The sequence below is a fragment of the Trichechus manatus genome, unplaced genomic scaffold, assembly GCF_000243295.1.
Source record: "Trichechus manatus latirostris isolate Lorelei unplaced genomic scaffold, TriManLat1.0 scaffold00013, whole genome shotgun sequence".
NCBI classification, from domain to species: domain Eukaryota; kingdom Metazoa; phylum Chordata; class Mammalia; order Sirenia; family Trichechidae; genus Trichechus; species Trichechus manatus.
In genome coordinates, this window is record NW_004443949.1 from 23,084,202 (window position 1) to 23,102,149 (window position 17,948).

The 17,948-nt window shown below is 38.3% G+C and overlaps 1 protein-coding gene across 2 annotated transcripts in view; it reads left to right on the forward strand.

The window, feature by feature from the left end:
* Positions 1-17,948, forward strand: part of TBC1D4 (TBC1 domain family member 4) — a 228,868-nt gene that overhangs the window by 159,641 nt on the left and 51,279 nt on the right. For both annotated transcript variants that reach the window (XM_004371420.2, XM_004371418.2), the window contains exons 8-10: positions 1,016-1,135; positions 15,991-16,065; positions 17,372-17,598. In XM_004371420.2, the coding sequence (XP_004371477.1) occupies positions 1,016-1,135; positions 15,991-16,065; positions 17,372-17,598 (422 nt within the window). The remainder of the gene's footprint in view (positions 1-1,015; positions 1,136-15,990; positions 16,066-17,371; positions 17,599-17,948) is intronic.

Here is a 17,948-nt window from a genome sequence, read left to right on the forward strand (position 1 = left end):
TGGTGTGATTAGTGCAATAATATAAGGAGCCCTGGTGGCACAACAGTTAAGTGCTCAGCTGTAAACCCCAAGGTTGGCAGTTCTAACCCAGCCAGCAGTTCTGCAGGAGAAATACCTGGTGATTTGTTCCCATAAAGATTTTAGCCTAGAAAATCCTGTAGGGCAGTTCTGTTCTGTCACATGGGGTCACTATGACTTGAAATTGACTCCACGGCACCTAACAACAATACCACCAACAAAACAATAATATAAGCATGTGCAAGACACAGGGATAGCACTGATACATAAATAGATTGAATGACTCTGTCATGGAAATTTTTTTCATCTTAAGTTAGAGCTTGAACTAGAACACTGGAGATGTTAGGAAGGTGTGAGTAAAGAGCTATTTAGGACACAAAACCATTAGGACTTAGTGACGAATTGGATGGACATGTAAAGGAAGGCAGAGTGAAGAACTGGGAAAGAGAATATAAACAGGGGACGCATAGTAGATGCTCATACAGTTCGGTACTATCAGTGAATACTTGCTCATCTAAAAGAAAAATGACCCACTCACCAATGAAAATGTAATTATAACACGGCCGTTAGCAGACTCCAGCTTTACGAGAAGATGCTTTGTTTTTTACAACTTATTTCTCTCTCTTTTTTTTTTCCCTTGGTAGTTTGGATATAAAATATGCAAATTGGAATGGGTGGTTATAGTTATTAATCAAAATAAGAGCAGTAAAAATTGCCATCGCAAGTTTAATTGTTGTTAAATGCAGCCGGAATTTATTAGAAGAAAGGAAAGGCATGAAGGAAAGAGCTTATTGCTGTCTTTTTTATTATTTACAATTTAAAAAATTAAACTCTTTTGCCTATAATCTGTGTGTTCACAATGCGAAACCTAAATTATTCTTAATGGAGCTACTGAAGAATTCTTATGCTTTTTGATGGCTTGGTTAAGCCTACATTTAAAGCCTCATTTAACCTTGAATACTTGCAAACTGAAATTTATCTGTTTTTCTCTCTATAGACTATTTCAAATAGTATAATCCCAGAAAATGCGACAAGCAGTGGGAGGTTCAAACTTGACATTCTGAAAAATAAGGCTAAGAGATCCTTAACCAGTTCTCTGGAAAATATCTTCTCAAGGGTAAGATTAGACTGAGGATGTTTTAGGTGTTAATGTCTGTGTTTTCTAACTGCTTTGTTTCATTCTCAGCTGGCTTATAGAAGATTTCCTTAAGAAACAAATAAAACTAAGATAACGTTAATTTAGTTAATACTTATCTAAAATAATCTTTAAAAATAAGTTTCATTCTCAGACCTAGATTTATTCTGGTACCTCTGATACCTGAATTGGAACAGTAGAGATTTAGTAGTAAAGATATATGTAAGGGAAATAGAATATTGATGCCCACTATTATATAAGAACTTTTTATCATTTGCCACATCACATAAAGTTATAAAGAAGCCCCTCTTCTGCCTGTTCTTAGGGACTGATAAGAAATACTGAAAATCATAAGTATAAATTAATAGAAATTCATTTATTCCATTTAGTAAATTTATTCCATTTTAAAAATGAGTAAAATGGTTCGCCCTCCCCTGAGCAATTCAATTCTAAAGCCGTTAGGTGTGATCAAGCAAGTTATGTCTTGGGGGGCCAGGGGAGCCACCATGGCTCAGAGCAGAGAAAGCACATCATGTTATGGAGGTGGTTCAGTGCAGTGTGTGGGAACAGTGTGGTCAGGAGGGCGTCTGCATGGAAAGCAGACTGGTTCGGGAAGTCGGAGCTTGAGAAGGTAAGGGAGGCACCCCTGTGGAGAATGGTCTAGCATGGGGTATCAGAGCCAGAGTGGAGTAGGGAAGGTTTTCATGTAACAGGGTGCCAAGTATGAGGAGTTGGAAGTCTGACCAGGGTGAGGGTGGTTTAAATGTGTGGGAGTGGCAGCCTGAGTTGGGAGAGGGGGTGTCTGTGTAGTGGCAGCTGTGAAGATTGGTTATGTACAGGGAGACTGATCACATAAGTAAATATATTAAAGATAGTGGGGTTCAGGGAGAAGGGAATTACAAGTATGAAAAGACAGGAAATTAGCATGAACCCTGTGTTGTCAGATTTGACTTAGACCTATCAGTATGAACTTGTGGCTTTTAATGTATATATATTTAGAAGTAAATATAGATATAAATATGTACAGATAGTCCTTAACTTTGCCCAATGAGAGGACCTCGGAGCAGCTTTCATATGTTGGTGTTAGGTGCAATAGAGTCTATTTCAACTCATAGCGACCCATGTGACAGAGTAGAACTGCCCCATAGGGTTTTCTTGACTATAATCTTTATAGAAGCAGATCACCAGGTCTTTATCCCATGGAGCCTCTGAGTAAGTGTGAACTGCCAACCTTTTGGTTAGCAGCCAAGCACTTAACCATTTGTGCCACCAGGGCTCCTTAGCTTTCCTGTAAAACCAAAAAACCAAACCCATTGCCATCAAGTCAATTCTGACTCGTAGTGACCCTATAATACAGAGTAGAAAACTGCCCCATAGGGTTTTCAAGGAGCAGCTGGTGGATTTGAACTGCCGACCTTTTGGTTAACAGCCGAGCTCTTAACCACTGCACCACCAGGGTAAGAAGCCTAGTACCCAGATTTTGACATCTAGTACCCAGATTTTGGTTTCTATGTATATTCTCCACTAAAAGAAACCAGGGATTCTGGAAGAAATGAGTGAGTCCAGAGGTGCAGGGAGAGTGCAAGAGAGCCTGGAATATCTTGGTGCTCTAGATAGTAAGGAAGTGCTTAGAGATAAATGGAGATGTATCATAAAGATGTAAAGACCTTGAAAGGGCTGGTACTGACTGTATCAGAGACAAGATGAGCACCAAAATAAATGATGACAACAGATATAACCTGTTGAATAAAATAGGAAATCACAAGTCTATTCTGATATAAAAAATAAATAATAAATGAATACATTGAAAGTTTGATATGAATAGGATATTTACTGGATTTAATTAATATTTATTAGTTACACAAGGTAGAAGGACCTCTCCATTTAAAAAAAAAGAGAGCTAGGAGAGCTATAAATTAGTGACATACATTGTCAGAGAAATCCCTGTTTGGATTTAAAGCGCAAACCCATCAACCAAAACCACTGCCATTGAGTCGATTCCAATTCATAGTGACACTATAGGACATAGTAGAACTGCCCCATAGGGTTTCCAAGGCTATAAATCTTTACAGAAGCAGACCGCCACATCTTTCTCCCGCGGAGCAGCTGGTAGGTTCGAACTGCCAACTTTTTGGTTAGCAGCTGAGTGCTTTAACCACAGCACCACCAGAACTCCTTTAAAAGGCAAGATATCCTGTAAATTGTGGTGTTATTTTTGCAAGGGAGGGAGGGTATTTTTTCACTTTTTAATGGAAAAGAGAACAGATGGCTATCTAAAGCAACTGGCTCCAAGGTTCATGAGCTAGGTAAAAGTTCATTTATATATGCCCTTTGGGAAGAGCAGAGCCCTGGTGGCGCAGTGGTTAAGAGCTCAGCTGCTAACCAAAAGGTCAGCAGTTCAAATCCACCAGCCACTTCTTGGAAACCACATGGGGGCGGTTCTACTCTGTCCTGTAGGGTTACTATGAGTCGGAATCTACTCGATGGCAGCGGATTTTGTGAAGTGAGTATAACCTTCAGAAAAGAGTGTAGGCCCAGTGAAATGGAGCGTTACGTTTTTAAGGATATACTGTAAATCAAGGTATTTCTGTTTATTTTAAACTTGTTTTTTAGTTTCTAGTGTATCTGAAGTGAATTTGATAGGCAAATGGTAACAATTAGTAAGTTAAATATTTCTACTGTTACTTTAACAAAGAACTTATTTCATAAACATAAACAATTAAATGAGTCTAATCTTCCCCTCCACTCTGCTCAGTCTTGGCTGTACAACAGTCATCAATGGAGCTGTCCAAATGAAAAATAGACTCCTGAGTCCAACCCCTCAAGTACTGTATCAAAATAGCATAGGTGTGGGTTTTAGTCATCTGTGTGCTTTAGAAATGCCACAGGTAATTCTGATATACAGCCTCAGTTTTGCATCTTAACTCCCTATTTGTGATTATTCATGCTTTGGGGGGCCTTTTGTTCTTAAAGTGTTGTCCTGCACCAACAACGTCATCACGCCTGGGAATGTGTTAGGAATACAAATTCTCCAGCCCAGCCCCAAGTGTCCTGAATCAGAAACTCTGGGAGTGGGGTCCAGCAATTTGTGTTTTAACAAGGCCTCTGGGTGATTCTTACGTGTGCGCTAAATTTTGAGACCTACTACTGTTGTTGTTAGCTGTCTTTGAGAAACCCCCCCACCCTCCCACCATGGTGATCTCCTGGACAGTGGAACAAAATGCCATCTCCACGACTGGTTGCAGATCGAACCGATTTTTGGAAGTACATTGCCAGGCCTTTTTTCCTAATCTGTCTGAGTCTAGAAGCTCCACTGAAACCTGTTCAACATCAGAGCAACACACAAGGCTCCACTGACAAACAGACAGTGGCTGTGCATGAGGTGTTCTTGAAGCACTAACATCATGAACAGATAATCTGTATTCACTAGTATCAGCTACCTGAACTGAACACATGGTGTTTAGTGAGAGCTTTAGTAGAAAGACCATTTAAGTGGGTGGTTCAGGGATCTTAATTCAAGACCTGGTCCTATCAGATTTTGTATTTATGATCTTGGACAAATTATTTACCTTTTCTAAACCATAATTTGCCCATTTGTAAAATGGCATTCAAATGCCTGCTTAGTTTGCATTATTGTGAGGATTAAACGTCAGTATCTTGGGAAAGTATCACAGTATAGAGGTGAGAGCCCTGGTGCCATAGTGGCTAAGAGCTCGTCTGCTAACCAAAAGGTGAGCAGTTTGAATCTACCAGCTGCTCTTCTCTGTCCTATAGGGTCACTGTGAGTCAAAATCTACTTGACGGCAGTGGGTTTTGGTTTTTATAGAGGTGAGATGGTATATACAGTGGTTTGTAATTGAATTGTGTCCCCCACAAAATATGTGTTGTAAATCCTAACTCCTATAACCTGTGGATGTAATCCCATTTGGGAATAGGGTTTTCTTTGTTATGTTAATGAGGCTATGTCACTGTAGATTGTATTTTAAGCCAATCTCTTTTGAGATGTAAAAAGAGTAGATTAAGCACAGAAGCAAGGACAAATGGAGTAAGATTGATGCCACATGAAGATTACCAATGGAGGATAGAAGCTGAAAAGAGACAAGGGCCTTCTCCTATAGCCAACTCAGAGAGAAAACTTTCCCCTAGAGCCAGTGCCCTGAATTCAGTTTTCTAGCATCCTAAACTGTGAGAAAATTATTTCTGTTCATTCAGGCTACCCGTTTGTAGTATTTCTGTTATAGCAGCACCAAGAAACTAAGACAAGTGAAAAGCTCCGAAATCCCTGCCATTTACCACAAGATAAAACTCGCGACAAGAGTAGAGTGTGACTCTCTTGAGCTCCATTTCGTACCTTGGCATCCTGCACAATGCTTGCGTGGCTGACTTTGAAGTGTCTCTAAAGCATACCTCGAACTGCTGGAATGACTATTTTGGCAAGGGCATACACAGCCAATCTATTTTGGTCAAGGTGGATATAGTAGGTTCGGTGTCCCAGAGTGCTGCCAAGTGCCATCAGTTATGTGACCTAACAAGGTATTCCACCACTCGTCTGTCAGTTTGTTGTACTGTGGTGACTTGCATGTTGCTGTGATGCTGGGAGCTATGCCACTGGTATCTCAAATACTAGCAGGGTCACCCTTGGTGGACAGGTTTCAGCGGAGCTTCCAGACTATGATAGAGTGGAAAGGAGGCAATCTACTTCTAGAAAAAAAAGGCCAGTGGAAACCTTATGGAAGCAGCAGAACATTGTCAGATACAGTGCCAGAAGATGAGCCCCTCAGGTTGGAAGGCACTCAAAATACTACTTGAGAAGAGCTGCCTCCACAAAGTAGGGTCGACCTTAATGACATGGATGGAGCTTTTAGGACTTTCATTTGCTGATGTGGCATGACTCAAAATGAGAAGAAACAGCTGCGAACATTCACTAATAATCGGAATGTGGAATGTACGAAGTATGAATCAAGCGAAACTGGAAGTTGTCAGAAAAGAAATGAACCACTTGAAGATCAATATCTTAGGCATTCAGACTCTTTGCCATTGAGTTGATTCTGACTCATAGTGACACTATAGGACAGAGTAGAACTGCCCATTGGATTTCCAAGGAACAGCTGGTGGATTCAAACTGCTGACCTTTTGGTTAGCAGCCGAGCTCTTAATCACCATGCCACAAGAGCTCCATCCTAGCCGTTAGTGAGCTGAAATGGACTGATATTGGTCATTTTGAATCAGACAATCATATGGTCTACCATGCTGGTAATGACAAAATTGAAGAGGAACAGCATCTCATTCATCCTCAAGGGAAAAAAAAAAAAAAAAATTCAAGATCTATCCTGAAATACAATGCTGTCAGTGATAGGATAATATCCACATGTCTACAAGGAAGACCAGTTAATGCAACTGTTAGTCAAGTCTATGCACCAACCACTAATGCCAAAGATGAATAAATTGAAGATTTTTACCAAATTCTGCAGTCTGAAATTGATCAAACATGCAATCAAGATGCATTGATAATTACTGGTGATTGGAATGTGAAAGTTGGAAACAAAGAAGAAGGATCAGTAGTTGGAAAATACGGCCTTGGTGATAGAAATGACACAGGAGATCGAATGATAGAATTTTGCAAGAACAATGATTTATTCATTGGAAATACCTTTTTTCAACAACATAAACAGCTTCTGTCTTGTTTATCTAGTGCTGCTGTAACAGAAATACCACAAGTGGATGGCTTTAACAAAGAAATATATTCTCTCACAGTCAAGGAGCCTAGAAGTCTGAATTCGGGGTGCCAGCTCCAGGGGAAGGCTTTCTCTCTCTGTCGGCTCTGGAGGAAAGTCTTGTTATCAGTCTTCCCCTGGACTAGGAGCTTCTTAGCACAGGGACCCTGGGTGCAAAGGACACACTCTCCTCCCGGCACTGCTTTTTTGGTGGTATGAGTTCCCCACATCTCTCTGCTCGACTTCTCTCTTTTATATCTCAAAAGAGATTGGCTTAAAGCAAACCTAATCTTGTAGATTGAGTCTTGCCTCATTAACATAACTGCCACTAATCCCACATCATTAACATCGAAGAGGTAGGATTTACAACATATAGGAAAATCACATGAGATGACAAAATGGTGGACAGTCACACAATACTGGAAATTATGGACTAGCCAAGTTGACACACATTTTGGGGGGACACAATCTAATCCATAACAATGACTATATACTTGGACCTCACTGGATGCAATATACGGGAATCAAATTGACTACATCTGTGGAACGAGATGATGGAGAAGCTCAATATCATCAGTCAGAACAAGTCCAGAGGCTGATTGGGGAAAAGACCATCAATTGCTCATCTGTCTGTTCAAGTTGAAGCTGAAGAAAAAATTAAAAGAAGTCCATGAAATCCAAAGTACAGCCTTGAGTATATCCCACCTGAATTTAGAGACCGTCTCAAGAGTAGATTTGGTGCATTGAACGCTATTGATCGAAGAACAGATGAGTTGTGGGATGACATCAAGGACATCATACATGAGGAAAGCAAAAGATCATTAAAAAGACAGGAAAAAAAAAAAAAGACCAAAATAGATGTCAGAAGAGACTCTGAAACTTGCTCTTGAACATAGAATAGCTAAAGCAAATGGAAGAAATGCTAAAGTAAAAGAGCTGAACAGAAGATTTCAAAGGGCAGTTCAAGAAGACAAAGCAAAGTATTATAATGAAACATGAAAAGACCTCGAGTTAGGAAACCATAAGGGAAGAACACGCTCAGCATTTCTCAAGCTGAAAGAACTGAAGAAAAAATTCAAGCCTTGAGTTGTAATATTGAAGGATTCTATGGGCAAAAAATTGAACAATGCAGGAATCATCAAAAGAAGATAGAAGGAATACGCAGTCACTGTACCAAAAAGAATTGGTCAGTGTTCAGCCATTTCAAGAGGTAGCGTATGATCAAGATCCAATGGTGCTGAAGGAAGAAGTCCAAGCTGCACTGAAGGCATTGGTGATAAACGTGGTTCCAGGAATTGACGAAATACCAATTGAAATGTTTCAACAAATAGATGCAATGCTGGAAGTGCTCACTCATCTATGCCAAGAAATTTGGAAGACAGCTACCTGGCCAACCAACTGGAAGAGATGCATATACGTGGCTATTCCAAAGAAAGGTGATTAAAAGGAATGCAGAAATTATCAAACAATGTCATTAATATCACTAGCAAGTAAAATTATGCTGAAGATAATTGCAAAATGGTTGCAGCAGTATATAGACAGGGAACTGCCAGAAATTCAAGCCGAATTCAGAAGAGGTTGTGGAATGAGGGATATCATTGCTGGTGTCAGATGAATCTTGGTTGAAAGCAGAGAATACCAGAAAGATGTTTACCTGTGTTTTATTGACTACACAAAGAAATTCGACTGTGTGGATCATAACAAATTATAGATAACATTGTGAAAAAATGGGAATTCCAGAACACTTAATTGTGCTCATGCAGAAACTCTGTGTAGACCAAGAGGCAGTTGTTGGAACAGAACAAGGGGATACTGAATGGTTCAAAATCAGGAAAGGAGCACATCAGGGTTGTATCCTTTTACCATACTTATTCAATCTGTAGGAGCCCTGGTGGTACAATGATTAAGAGCTTGGCTGCTAACCAAAAAATTAGCAGTTCAAATCCACCTGCTGCTCCTTGGAAACTCTATGGGGCAGTTCTACTCTGTCCGATAGGGTCACTGTGTGTCAGAATCGACTTGACAGCAATGGATTTGGTTTTGGTTTTTTTAATAGTTTATTATTAGTAGACAGCATGTCATGGTATAGAACTGAAGAATTGAAAGATCATTTGTGAGGTTTGTAGAATTACACTTAGCTAATCGACTCAACAGCAAGAGGTTTGGTTTTTTCTTTCTTTTGGTTTAATGTAGGCTTAGTTTCTATAGTTTTATTTTTTACAAAGCTCATGTTAGGGAAGTAGTTTTGAGTAAGAGGTCAAGAACTTTACTCTTCAATTATAATTTCTGGGTTCAAATAGCTGCTCTGACCCATAACTAGCTGTGTAAACTTGGGAAGATAATTTCTCAGAACTTCAGTCTCCTTATCTGTAAAACTGAGCTAAATAATTACACATACTTCAGGGAAGTGTTGTGAGGATTAAATGAGATAATGAAGTGTATAATGTTTAACATAGTATATGGCACATGATAAACATTCAGTATTAGATGCAGCTATTAATATTATTATTGATACTGTTGTTGTTATTAATAGAAGTAGTACAAGCAGAGTTAGTAAAAATGCTTTTGCTTTATCTTTAGTTCTCCATTCTGTAACATTGGCATATACTCCGTGATTCTGTTCTCAGTGGAAAAACAGAATAGTTTATTTCCATTTCTAGTATAAAAGCTCTTTAAATCATTTGAATATTTTCATTATTTTGTTGTTGGATGCCATTGAGTCAGTTCTGACTCACAGTGACCCCATGTGACAGAGTAGAGCTGCCCCATAGTGTGTGTGTGTGTTTTTTTTTTTTTTGGTACTGTAATAATGTCACTGTAATAAGATCACCAGGTCTTTCTCCCAAGGAGCGGCTGAGTGGGTTTGAATCGCCAACCTTTAGGTTAGCAGCCGAGTGCTTAACTGTTAGGCTTCCAGGTTAGCTTTTTTTCTATAGCAAAATAATTTGGTTTTTTTAAAACTCTTATTATCTAAGTCATATCTTCCTACCTGCTCTATCTTTTTTTTTTTTAAATAACTGCTGTATTCACATACTGTGCAACTCACCCATTAACCTTTTCTTTTTAAATAACTGCTGTATTCACATACTGTTCAACTCACCCATTAAAGTTTACAATTCAGTTGTTTTTATTGTATTCACAGAGTCGTGCAACCATCACCAGAGTCAGTCGTAGAATATTTTAATTACACCAGAAAGAAACCCCTGTACCCATTAGCAATCACTCCCAATTTAACCCTAGCCTCCTCAACCCTAGGCAACCACTAGTCTACTTTTTCATATCTATAGGTTTGTCTCTTTTGGACATTTTATATAAATGGAATTATACAACATACGGTTCTTTGTGACTGGCTTCTTTCACTTAGCACAATGATTTGAAGTTTCATCCATGTTACACCATGTATCAGCACTTCATTGTTTTTTAATGCCAAACAATATTCCATTCTGTGAATGTATCATTCATCAGTCACTGGACATTTGAGTTGTTATCACTTTTTGAGTATTAGGAATAATAATGCTGTGAACATTAGTGGGCATGTGTTTCATTTCTCTTGGGTCAGTGTATACCTAGGAGTGGAGGTGCTGGATTATATGGTAACTCTGTTTAACCTTCTGCAGAACTGCCAGTCTTTTTTCCAAAGTGGCTGCACCATTTTACATTCCCACAAGTAATGCATGAGGCTCCTAATTTCTCCATATCTTTATTAACATTTATTATTATCTGTCTTTTTGATTATAACCATTTCCTGTGGGTATGAAGTGGTGTCTCACTGTGGTTTTGATTTGTATTTCCCTGATGGCTGATGATGTTGAGTATCTTTTCATGTGTTTATTCGCCATTTGTATATATTCTTTGGAGAAATATCTGTTGAGATCCTCTGCTTATTTTTAAATTGGATTATTTGTGTTTTTGCTGTTGAATTGTAGGAGTTCTTTCAATATTCTAGATACAAATCCTTAATCAGATACATGATTTGCAAAGCTTTTCTCCCATTCTGTGGGTTGTCTTTTCATTTCTTTCATGTGTCCTTTGAAGCACAAAGGTTTTAATTTTGAGGAAGTCCAATCTATGCATTTTTTCTTTTGTTGCTTGTGCTGTTGTATCATATCAAAGAAACTCTATCTTTTTCTCTTTTTTTAACATCCCTTCTTGTTATTAAGCTCTGAAGCTGTCAGAATTAGAGCAGTAATCATTTACTAGTCTAACTAATATCTTTATTTGCACTCAGGCTAAATATAATGGAACATTGCTTCATAGCATCCACACTGCCTAACCTCCATTTGTGTATCTCGATATCATCTTGGCTTTTAAACATAACACAGAATTGCTGCACATTGAGATCATAAAATTTTTTTTGAAGACATAGGAATAATCTTGTTATTTTATAAATTTATTTTTAAGTAACTTCTATAATATCAATAGATGGCCTATAGGTATGAGAGACCTCACTCTTTTAATCTTTATTAATGTATACCTTTGTTATGTTAGGCCTGTTTTTGAGAGTTATTCTCTGCCATTACCTTTGTAAATTTGGGCAAATCATTTCAACTTTCTGAGACTTTGTGTCCTTATCAGTAAAGTAAAAATAATAATCAGTTGGTCATGAGGATTAAATAACTGTGTATAGCAAAAATCTGGTTGCCGTTGAGTTGACTTTAACTCATGGCAACCATATGAGTCAGAGTAAAACTGTGCCCCATAGTGTTTTCAATGGCTGATCTTTCAGAAGTAGATTGCCATGCCATTCTTCTGAGGCACCTCTGGGTGAACTTGAACCACCAACCTTTCGGTTAGCAGCTAAGCACGTTAACCATTTGCGCCATCCAGCGACTCCAGTGTATAGTAGGAGTAAGCAAACGACCTGTGAGCCAAATCTAGCACCAGCCTGTTTTTGTGCCACCTGCAAGCTAAGAATGATGCTTACATTTCAAAAGAGTTGTTTAAAAAAAAGAAAGAAAAATGTGTGACAGAGACCATATACACTCTGCAAATCCTAAAATACTTATTATCTGGTCCTTTATAGAAAAAGTTTACAACATGATAGGTTGAACAAATTCATTTATCTCTGCTGTCGCTTAAAACTTCCCTAAAATTACGCTAAAGGAATAGAAAAGATTTTTAAAAATTTGTAAAGAAATAGAGAACAAGAGAGGAAATGGCAGCAGGTGGATAGGTGAGTGATAAGTGGCTTAGCAGAGTGGAAAAATTCCATCGTGGAAGTATATACCATTTGAAAAGAGCTAATTTTTCACAGAACCCCCCTAAAACTCAAGAGTTTAAAGTGACGAGTACTTCAGAAGGCAGGGATGAGCGGGTGGAACTGAAAACTGGAGGACTGATTGAAAATAGGAATTAGGCACAGTTAGCCCTCCAACTCCCCTCCCCCACTCTGGGCAGCTAGGTGACACCCCCCCTCCCCTTGACTATGGAGGGAAACTGTAGGTTTATACCTCAGACAAACCTACTTAGACTTCAACTCAGTTTGACTCAGGGACACCAGATATAGCAGGCGATGGTGAGATACTGTATTGAAAAGAGGAGTAGTGAGAGTCTATAGTGAACATCAAGACCAGCCAACCCTCTTACCCTGCTCAGTTTTCGTAGTACAGAATGATCATGTTCATTTCTTCTCCTATGCTCTACCCACCACTAATCCTCCACTCCTTATGCAAAAGATTGAAGGGCTCTTCTCTGGAGAAATTCATCCGCCTCAGATAAAACACCTGCATATAATAACAAGGTGCCACAATGAAACTGCTGGGTGCCTGCCTAGTCACTCTAGAAAACAATGACCCAGTTAAAAAGCCCAGCCTTACTTTACAAATTTGAAAATCCTCTAAATACAAAAGATAGAACAAAATAATCAGAAAAGAACGTGTAGGAAACAGAAAATGTAGGGAGCTAGCAAAGTTAGAAAATTATAATTAATATACATACATAAGAATAAATACTGCTTCTGTGAAACAAGAATAAACCAAAAAAACCAAACCTATTGCCATCGAGTTGATTCCAACACATAGCGACCCTATTGAACAAGAGTAGAGCCACCCCGTAGGGATTCTGAGAAACGGCTGGTGGATGCGAACTGCCGATTTTTTGGTTAGCAGCCAACCTCTTAACCACTGCGCCACCAGGGATAGGATACCATAAATACAAAACAGTCAACTGAGAACAAGAAAGAACTCTTAAAACTTTCTGATAGTAGACATTAAACTGTTCAATAGGAGGGTTACAAGCTAGAATTGAAAAACTCTCTTAGAAAATAGAACGAAATGGAAAATAGCAGAAAAACATGAAAAGTTAAAGGACTCAGCTGGAGAGCCGAAAGCCTAATAGTAGGAATTCCAGAAGGGAGATACATATATATATATATTTGTTGTCATTAGATGCCATCAACGAGTCGGTTCCGATTCATAGCGACTCTATGTACAGCAGAATGAAATGCTGCCTGGTCCTGTACCATCCTCACAATTGTTATGTTTGAGCCCATTGTTGTAACTACTGTGTCAATCCATCTCATTGAGGGTCTTCCTCTTTTTCACTAACACTCTACTTTATCAAGCATGACGTCCTTCTCCAAGGATTGGACCCTCCTGATAACATGTCTGAAGTACGTGAGACGAATGCCATCCTTGCTTCTAAGGAACATTCTGGCTGTACTTCTTCCAAGACAGATATGTTCATTCTTCTGGCAGTCCATGGTATAGTCAGCATTCTTTGCCAATACCGTAACTAAAATGGGTCAGTTCTTCTTTGATCTCCCTTATTCATTGTCCAGCTTTTGCATGCATATGATGCAATTGAAAATACCATGGCTCAGATCAGGTGCACTTTAGTCCTCAAAGTGACATTTTTTCTTTCTAATACTTTAAAGAGGTCTGTGTATATATTATATATGTATATACATATACATATATATATAATATATACATGTGTTTATATATGTATGTATGTATATGTATATGTGTGTATATATATATGAAATTTTCAAAGAAATAATAAAATAAAAATTCTCAGAGCTAATGGGCATGAGTTTTCAAATTTACTGGACTTAGTAAGTGCACAATGCAATGACTAAATAAAAACCACACCAAGGCACATCATTGTGAAATTTCAGCAAAAGCCCAAGAGTAAACTCAGAACCTGTTCCAGAGAGAATAGCAGGTCACACACAAAGGCTTAGGAATCACAATGGCATTAGACTTCTGTACCAAAAGATGTTTGAGCGGTGCTTGTATATTCTGAAGGAAAGTTTCCAGCCAGAATTACATGCTCAGCCAAATTATTAATGTAATATAAAGATAGAATAATGACATTTAAAGGCATATAAATTAAAACAAATTTTTTTTTTCTTCCCAGTCACCCTTTTTCATAAAGCACCTGGAAAATGTGCTTCACCAAAATGAGGAAGTAAACTAAGAAAGAGGAAGACAAGGAAACAGAAATTGCAACATACGAGAGGTCTAAAAGAAATTTCCAGGTTAATAGTGCAGGAAAACACTGGAAAGATCTATACAGCAGGCTTATGTTGCAACCAGTCCAGATCGGGGCAGGAAGACAGAGGGTCCGGCAATGGTAGCTCAAAGAAAAAGAAAAAAATGTAATTAATGGGTTATGGGATGTTGGACCATATTGAGATGTTGGAGAGTTTGGCAATAAGTTAGTGACTGCTGAGGCAGTTATTAATTCTATGAAAAACAAAAATAAAATTGTACAAGATACAAAATTCAGTCTTAGTAAAATATGTGGCTCAACTGCAGACAGTATTTACAAAGTCATGATAATCTAAGCAGAAAATATTGATTAACCCAAACTTGTATGATAACTATATTGAAAGAAAAGGGGAAGAGAGAAGTATGTATAGAGTAGTGAAATAATAATAGTAAATAAAATCTTATCTTCTAGAATAGGAAGTCATTAGAAAGATTAAGGAATAGCAGTATAAGCTAAAAACCCCAAGTGTCAATATAAATAATTTTAACTGTTAGCTTTTGGGGATGTGGATTCAGGGTGTGAGAGTGGGGCTTGATGAGTGCTGCTTTTCATTTTCAGGTTGGTAGCATAGTGTGACTTTTGAAACTTTGTGCAAGTATTACCCAGATTAAAAATTAAAATGAAATTGAATCCTCCCCCACCCTTTCGCATAAAAAAAACCAACCAACTAAACAAAAGACAGCAACCAAGAATATATGGAGAGAAACGTTCACACTTAAGTGCTATACAAATGTTGAGCATTATTTTATTTGCAGGATCACACTGTCACATTGACCTGACTCATATTTCCGGTCATCATTTTTAGAACTTCTTCATAGGTTTTACAGTCATGTAGAATTCCTCATTCTGTGCTTTTCTCTTACGACCTCGTGCATGATGAGGCACCCAACCTGCCTTTCTGTCCTTTTTCCTTGTTTGTTTGGCCTCAGTTTCTTCCTTTATAAAATGGGGGGAATAGACAAGATGATCTCTTAGGTCCCTCTTTCTTGTACCACTGTTAAACCCAAAACAAAGAATTACATGCCAAAAAAAAAAAAAGAACCAATTTACCAATATCGAAGCAAAACAGATTGATATCTAGTCTTCTAGAGTGAAGTATTTATTGAAGTAGTTTTGAATTATGACTGAATAAAGCAAAATCCATAAATTTTTAAAAAGCAGTTTTTCCTTTTTTTTGAACCTGTGCTTATTATAGTCCTATGACATGAATTATGAATTTGTAATTAGATTGTATAGAGAACATAGGTCATTCTGTTAACTTTTCTTGGTTTGTTTGGTGGTACCAATCACATTTGTGTTTATCTGTATGAGACAGAGTGAATGGGGCTCTCACTGAATATCTGGAACTTGTGGATGAATAATGCTTTAACCTTGTAACCAGAATAACTTAAAAGGGTTTAGTCTGAGTATCTAGTTATCTAATAGCTGATTTAGCAAGAATGGAAATAGATTATGAATAGTTCTATTTACTGTGCTGTAATTGGCTATTAATAGTGCCAACAAATTAGAGTAAGCCGCAAAAGAATCAATTTAATGCTAACATAAAGAGGCAGCCTGAAACTGCCTTTCACAGTTTTGAAGTAAAAACCTAAACCCCAAGAACGATGTAATTTTATTCTCTTCACTCAGGGAGCTAACAGAATGCGAGGCCGGCTTGGAAGCATGGACAGCTTTGAACGGTCCAACAGTCTTGCTTCAGAGAAGGTATCTAATCAGAACTCCCTTTTTTAGTACAAGTTGGGCGCTAGCAAAGACCACCACTTATATGGTCATATGGATGCTAACTTATCTTATTTTGATTCTTTCATGGCTTTTTAAAAAATAAATATTTGAGGCTTTGTTATTTAAATAAATATTTTTGAAGATTCTGGATATTATCAACTTGTTCCTTTTTCAGCTGAAGCTTTCTTACTTTGGGAGAGAACATGTGCCTTACAGGCTAGCTGTACTCTGTCGGGCTTTTTACTGTTTGGAGCTCTTATGCTTTGGAGGACAGTATTTGAGCAGCTCAAAACCTTATAAAAAGGAGCCAAGTGATATCTGTACTTATACAGTGATCTGTTTTTCTTTTGCTGTCTCCCCATATTCCCCTCGCTCCCCCATTTTTTACCTTTTTAACTATAACCTTAGGCTGTTCATTATCTCATAGACAATACTCAGTAGGTTTGGTTTCCTGTTTCTTTGTTCTGAGAGAAAACATCTAAGGCGTATGCAACTCATTTTTTAAAAAAATTGAAAAACATTAAAATGTCTTTATTAAATTTTCTGTTGATGGAATTGAAGACTTAGTTCAGCTTTGATTCTAACCCATGTTCATCAAGCTAAACATTTCTAAAATGCTGTCTGTTCTGGAAAGTATAAACAGAACATCTGTCTAAATGGAAAGATTTATTATGCCTACTCATGCAATATCAGATGCATTCCAGCATAGCTCACTTTTCATTCATTTCCTGTTTTTTGCATCTTAAAAAAAAAAAATTACCTCAGGCAGCATGTAGTTGGATAGGAACATCAACAGTGAAGGAAGATACTTAACAGGCTTTATTTTTTTTTCCCTGACGGTTTTGCTGTGAGACGGGGACACTCAGGCAGTGTAATATTGTTTTGATAGTACAGGAAGCATGTACTCAATATGTCACGGAAATTGGTAGCTACATAAACACAGACTCCACCTTCTTTTGGTCATGACGCTTTTCATTTCTGGCAACAGTGAGAGGTACAGTATCTATATAGCATTTTACCACAAAGTGTCGGGGGAAAGAATCACCCCTTTCTCTTTCTGGCCTATCTTTACGGATGCTGTCTTACAGCTGCTTATCAGAAGAACTGGGTTATGGCTTGTGGTGATACTGATTAGCCTTTAGCATGGATTGAGTAAAAAAAAAAAAAAGAAGTTTTGTCATGACTCAGGAGGAAGAAGAGGCCCCTGTCACTTTTGAGCTGTGTGTTTCAGCAGGTCTGCCATGATCCTTGGCAGGAAAGGAAGACCTCACTTCTGCTTGCTTTCCAGGACTACTCCCCAGGAGACTCCCCACCAGGAACACCACCAGCCTCCCCACTGTCCCCAGCTTGGCACACCTTCCCTGAAGAGGATTCTGACTCCCCACAGTTCCGAAGACGGGCACACACATTCAGCCACCCACCTTCAAGCACAAAGAGAAAGCTGAATCTACAGGATGGGAGGGTGCATGGTGTGTGCTCCCCTCTTCTGAGACAGAGTTCCAGCGAACAGTGCAGGTGAGTCTGAGCCTTTTTCCAGAATGTGAAATAAAATTGTCCTGTCGCTCTCTTTTGGTCATCGCGGAGTAAAGATTTATTGTGACTCTGTGCTCTAACCAACATTTAGTACTTAGAAAGACCATAAAAGTAAATTATAAAAACCTTAGTTACTTGGAAATGCGCCAAATTTTAGGCACACCTGAAGAGAAGAATTAAAGTATTTTTGATGGAACTCCCCCATTTTTTTTTTCCAGAAAATAGAAAACAAAAAAACGAGCTGTCATGCAATTATTTTGTCTGAAAACCTGCTGACAACACTAGTTAGTCAGTGTCTTCTTGATGATGATGGCTATAAAGAAACAAAGTCA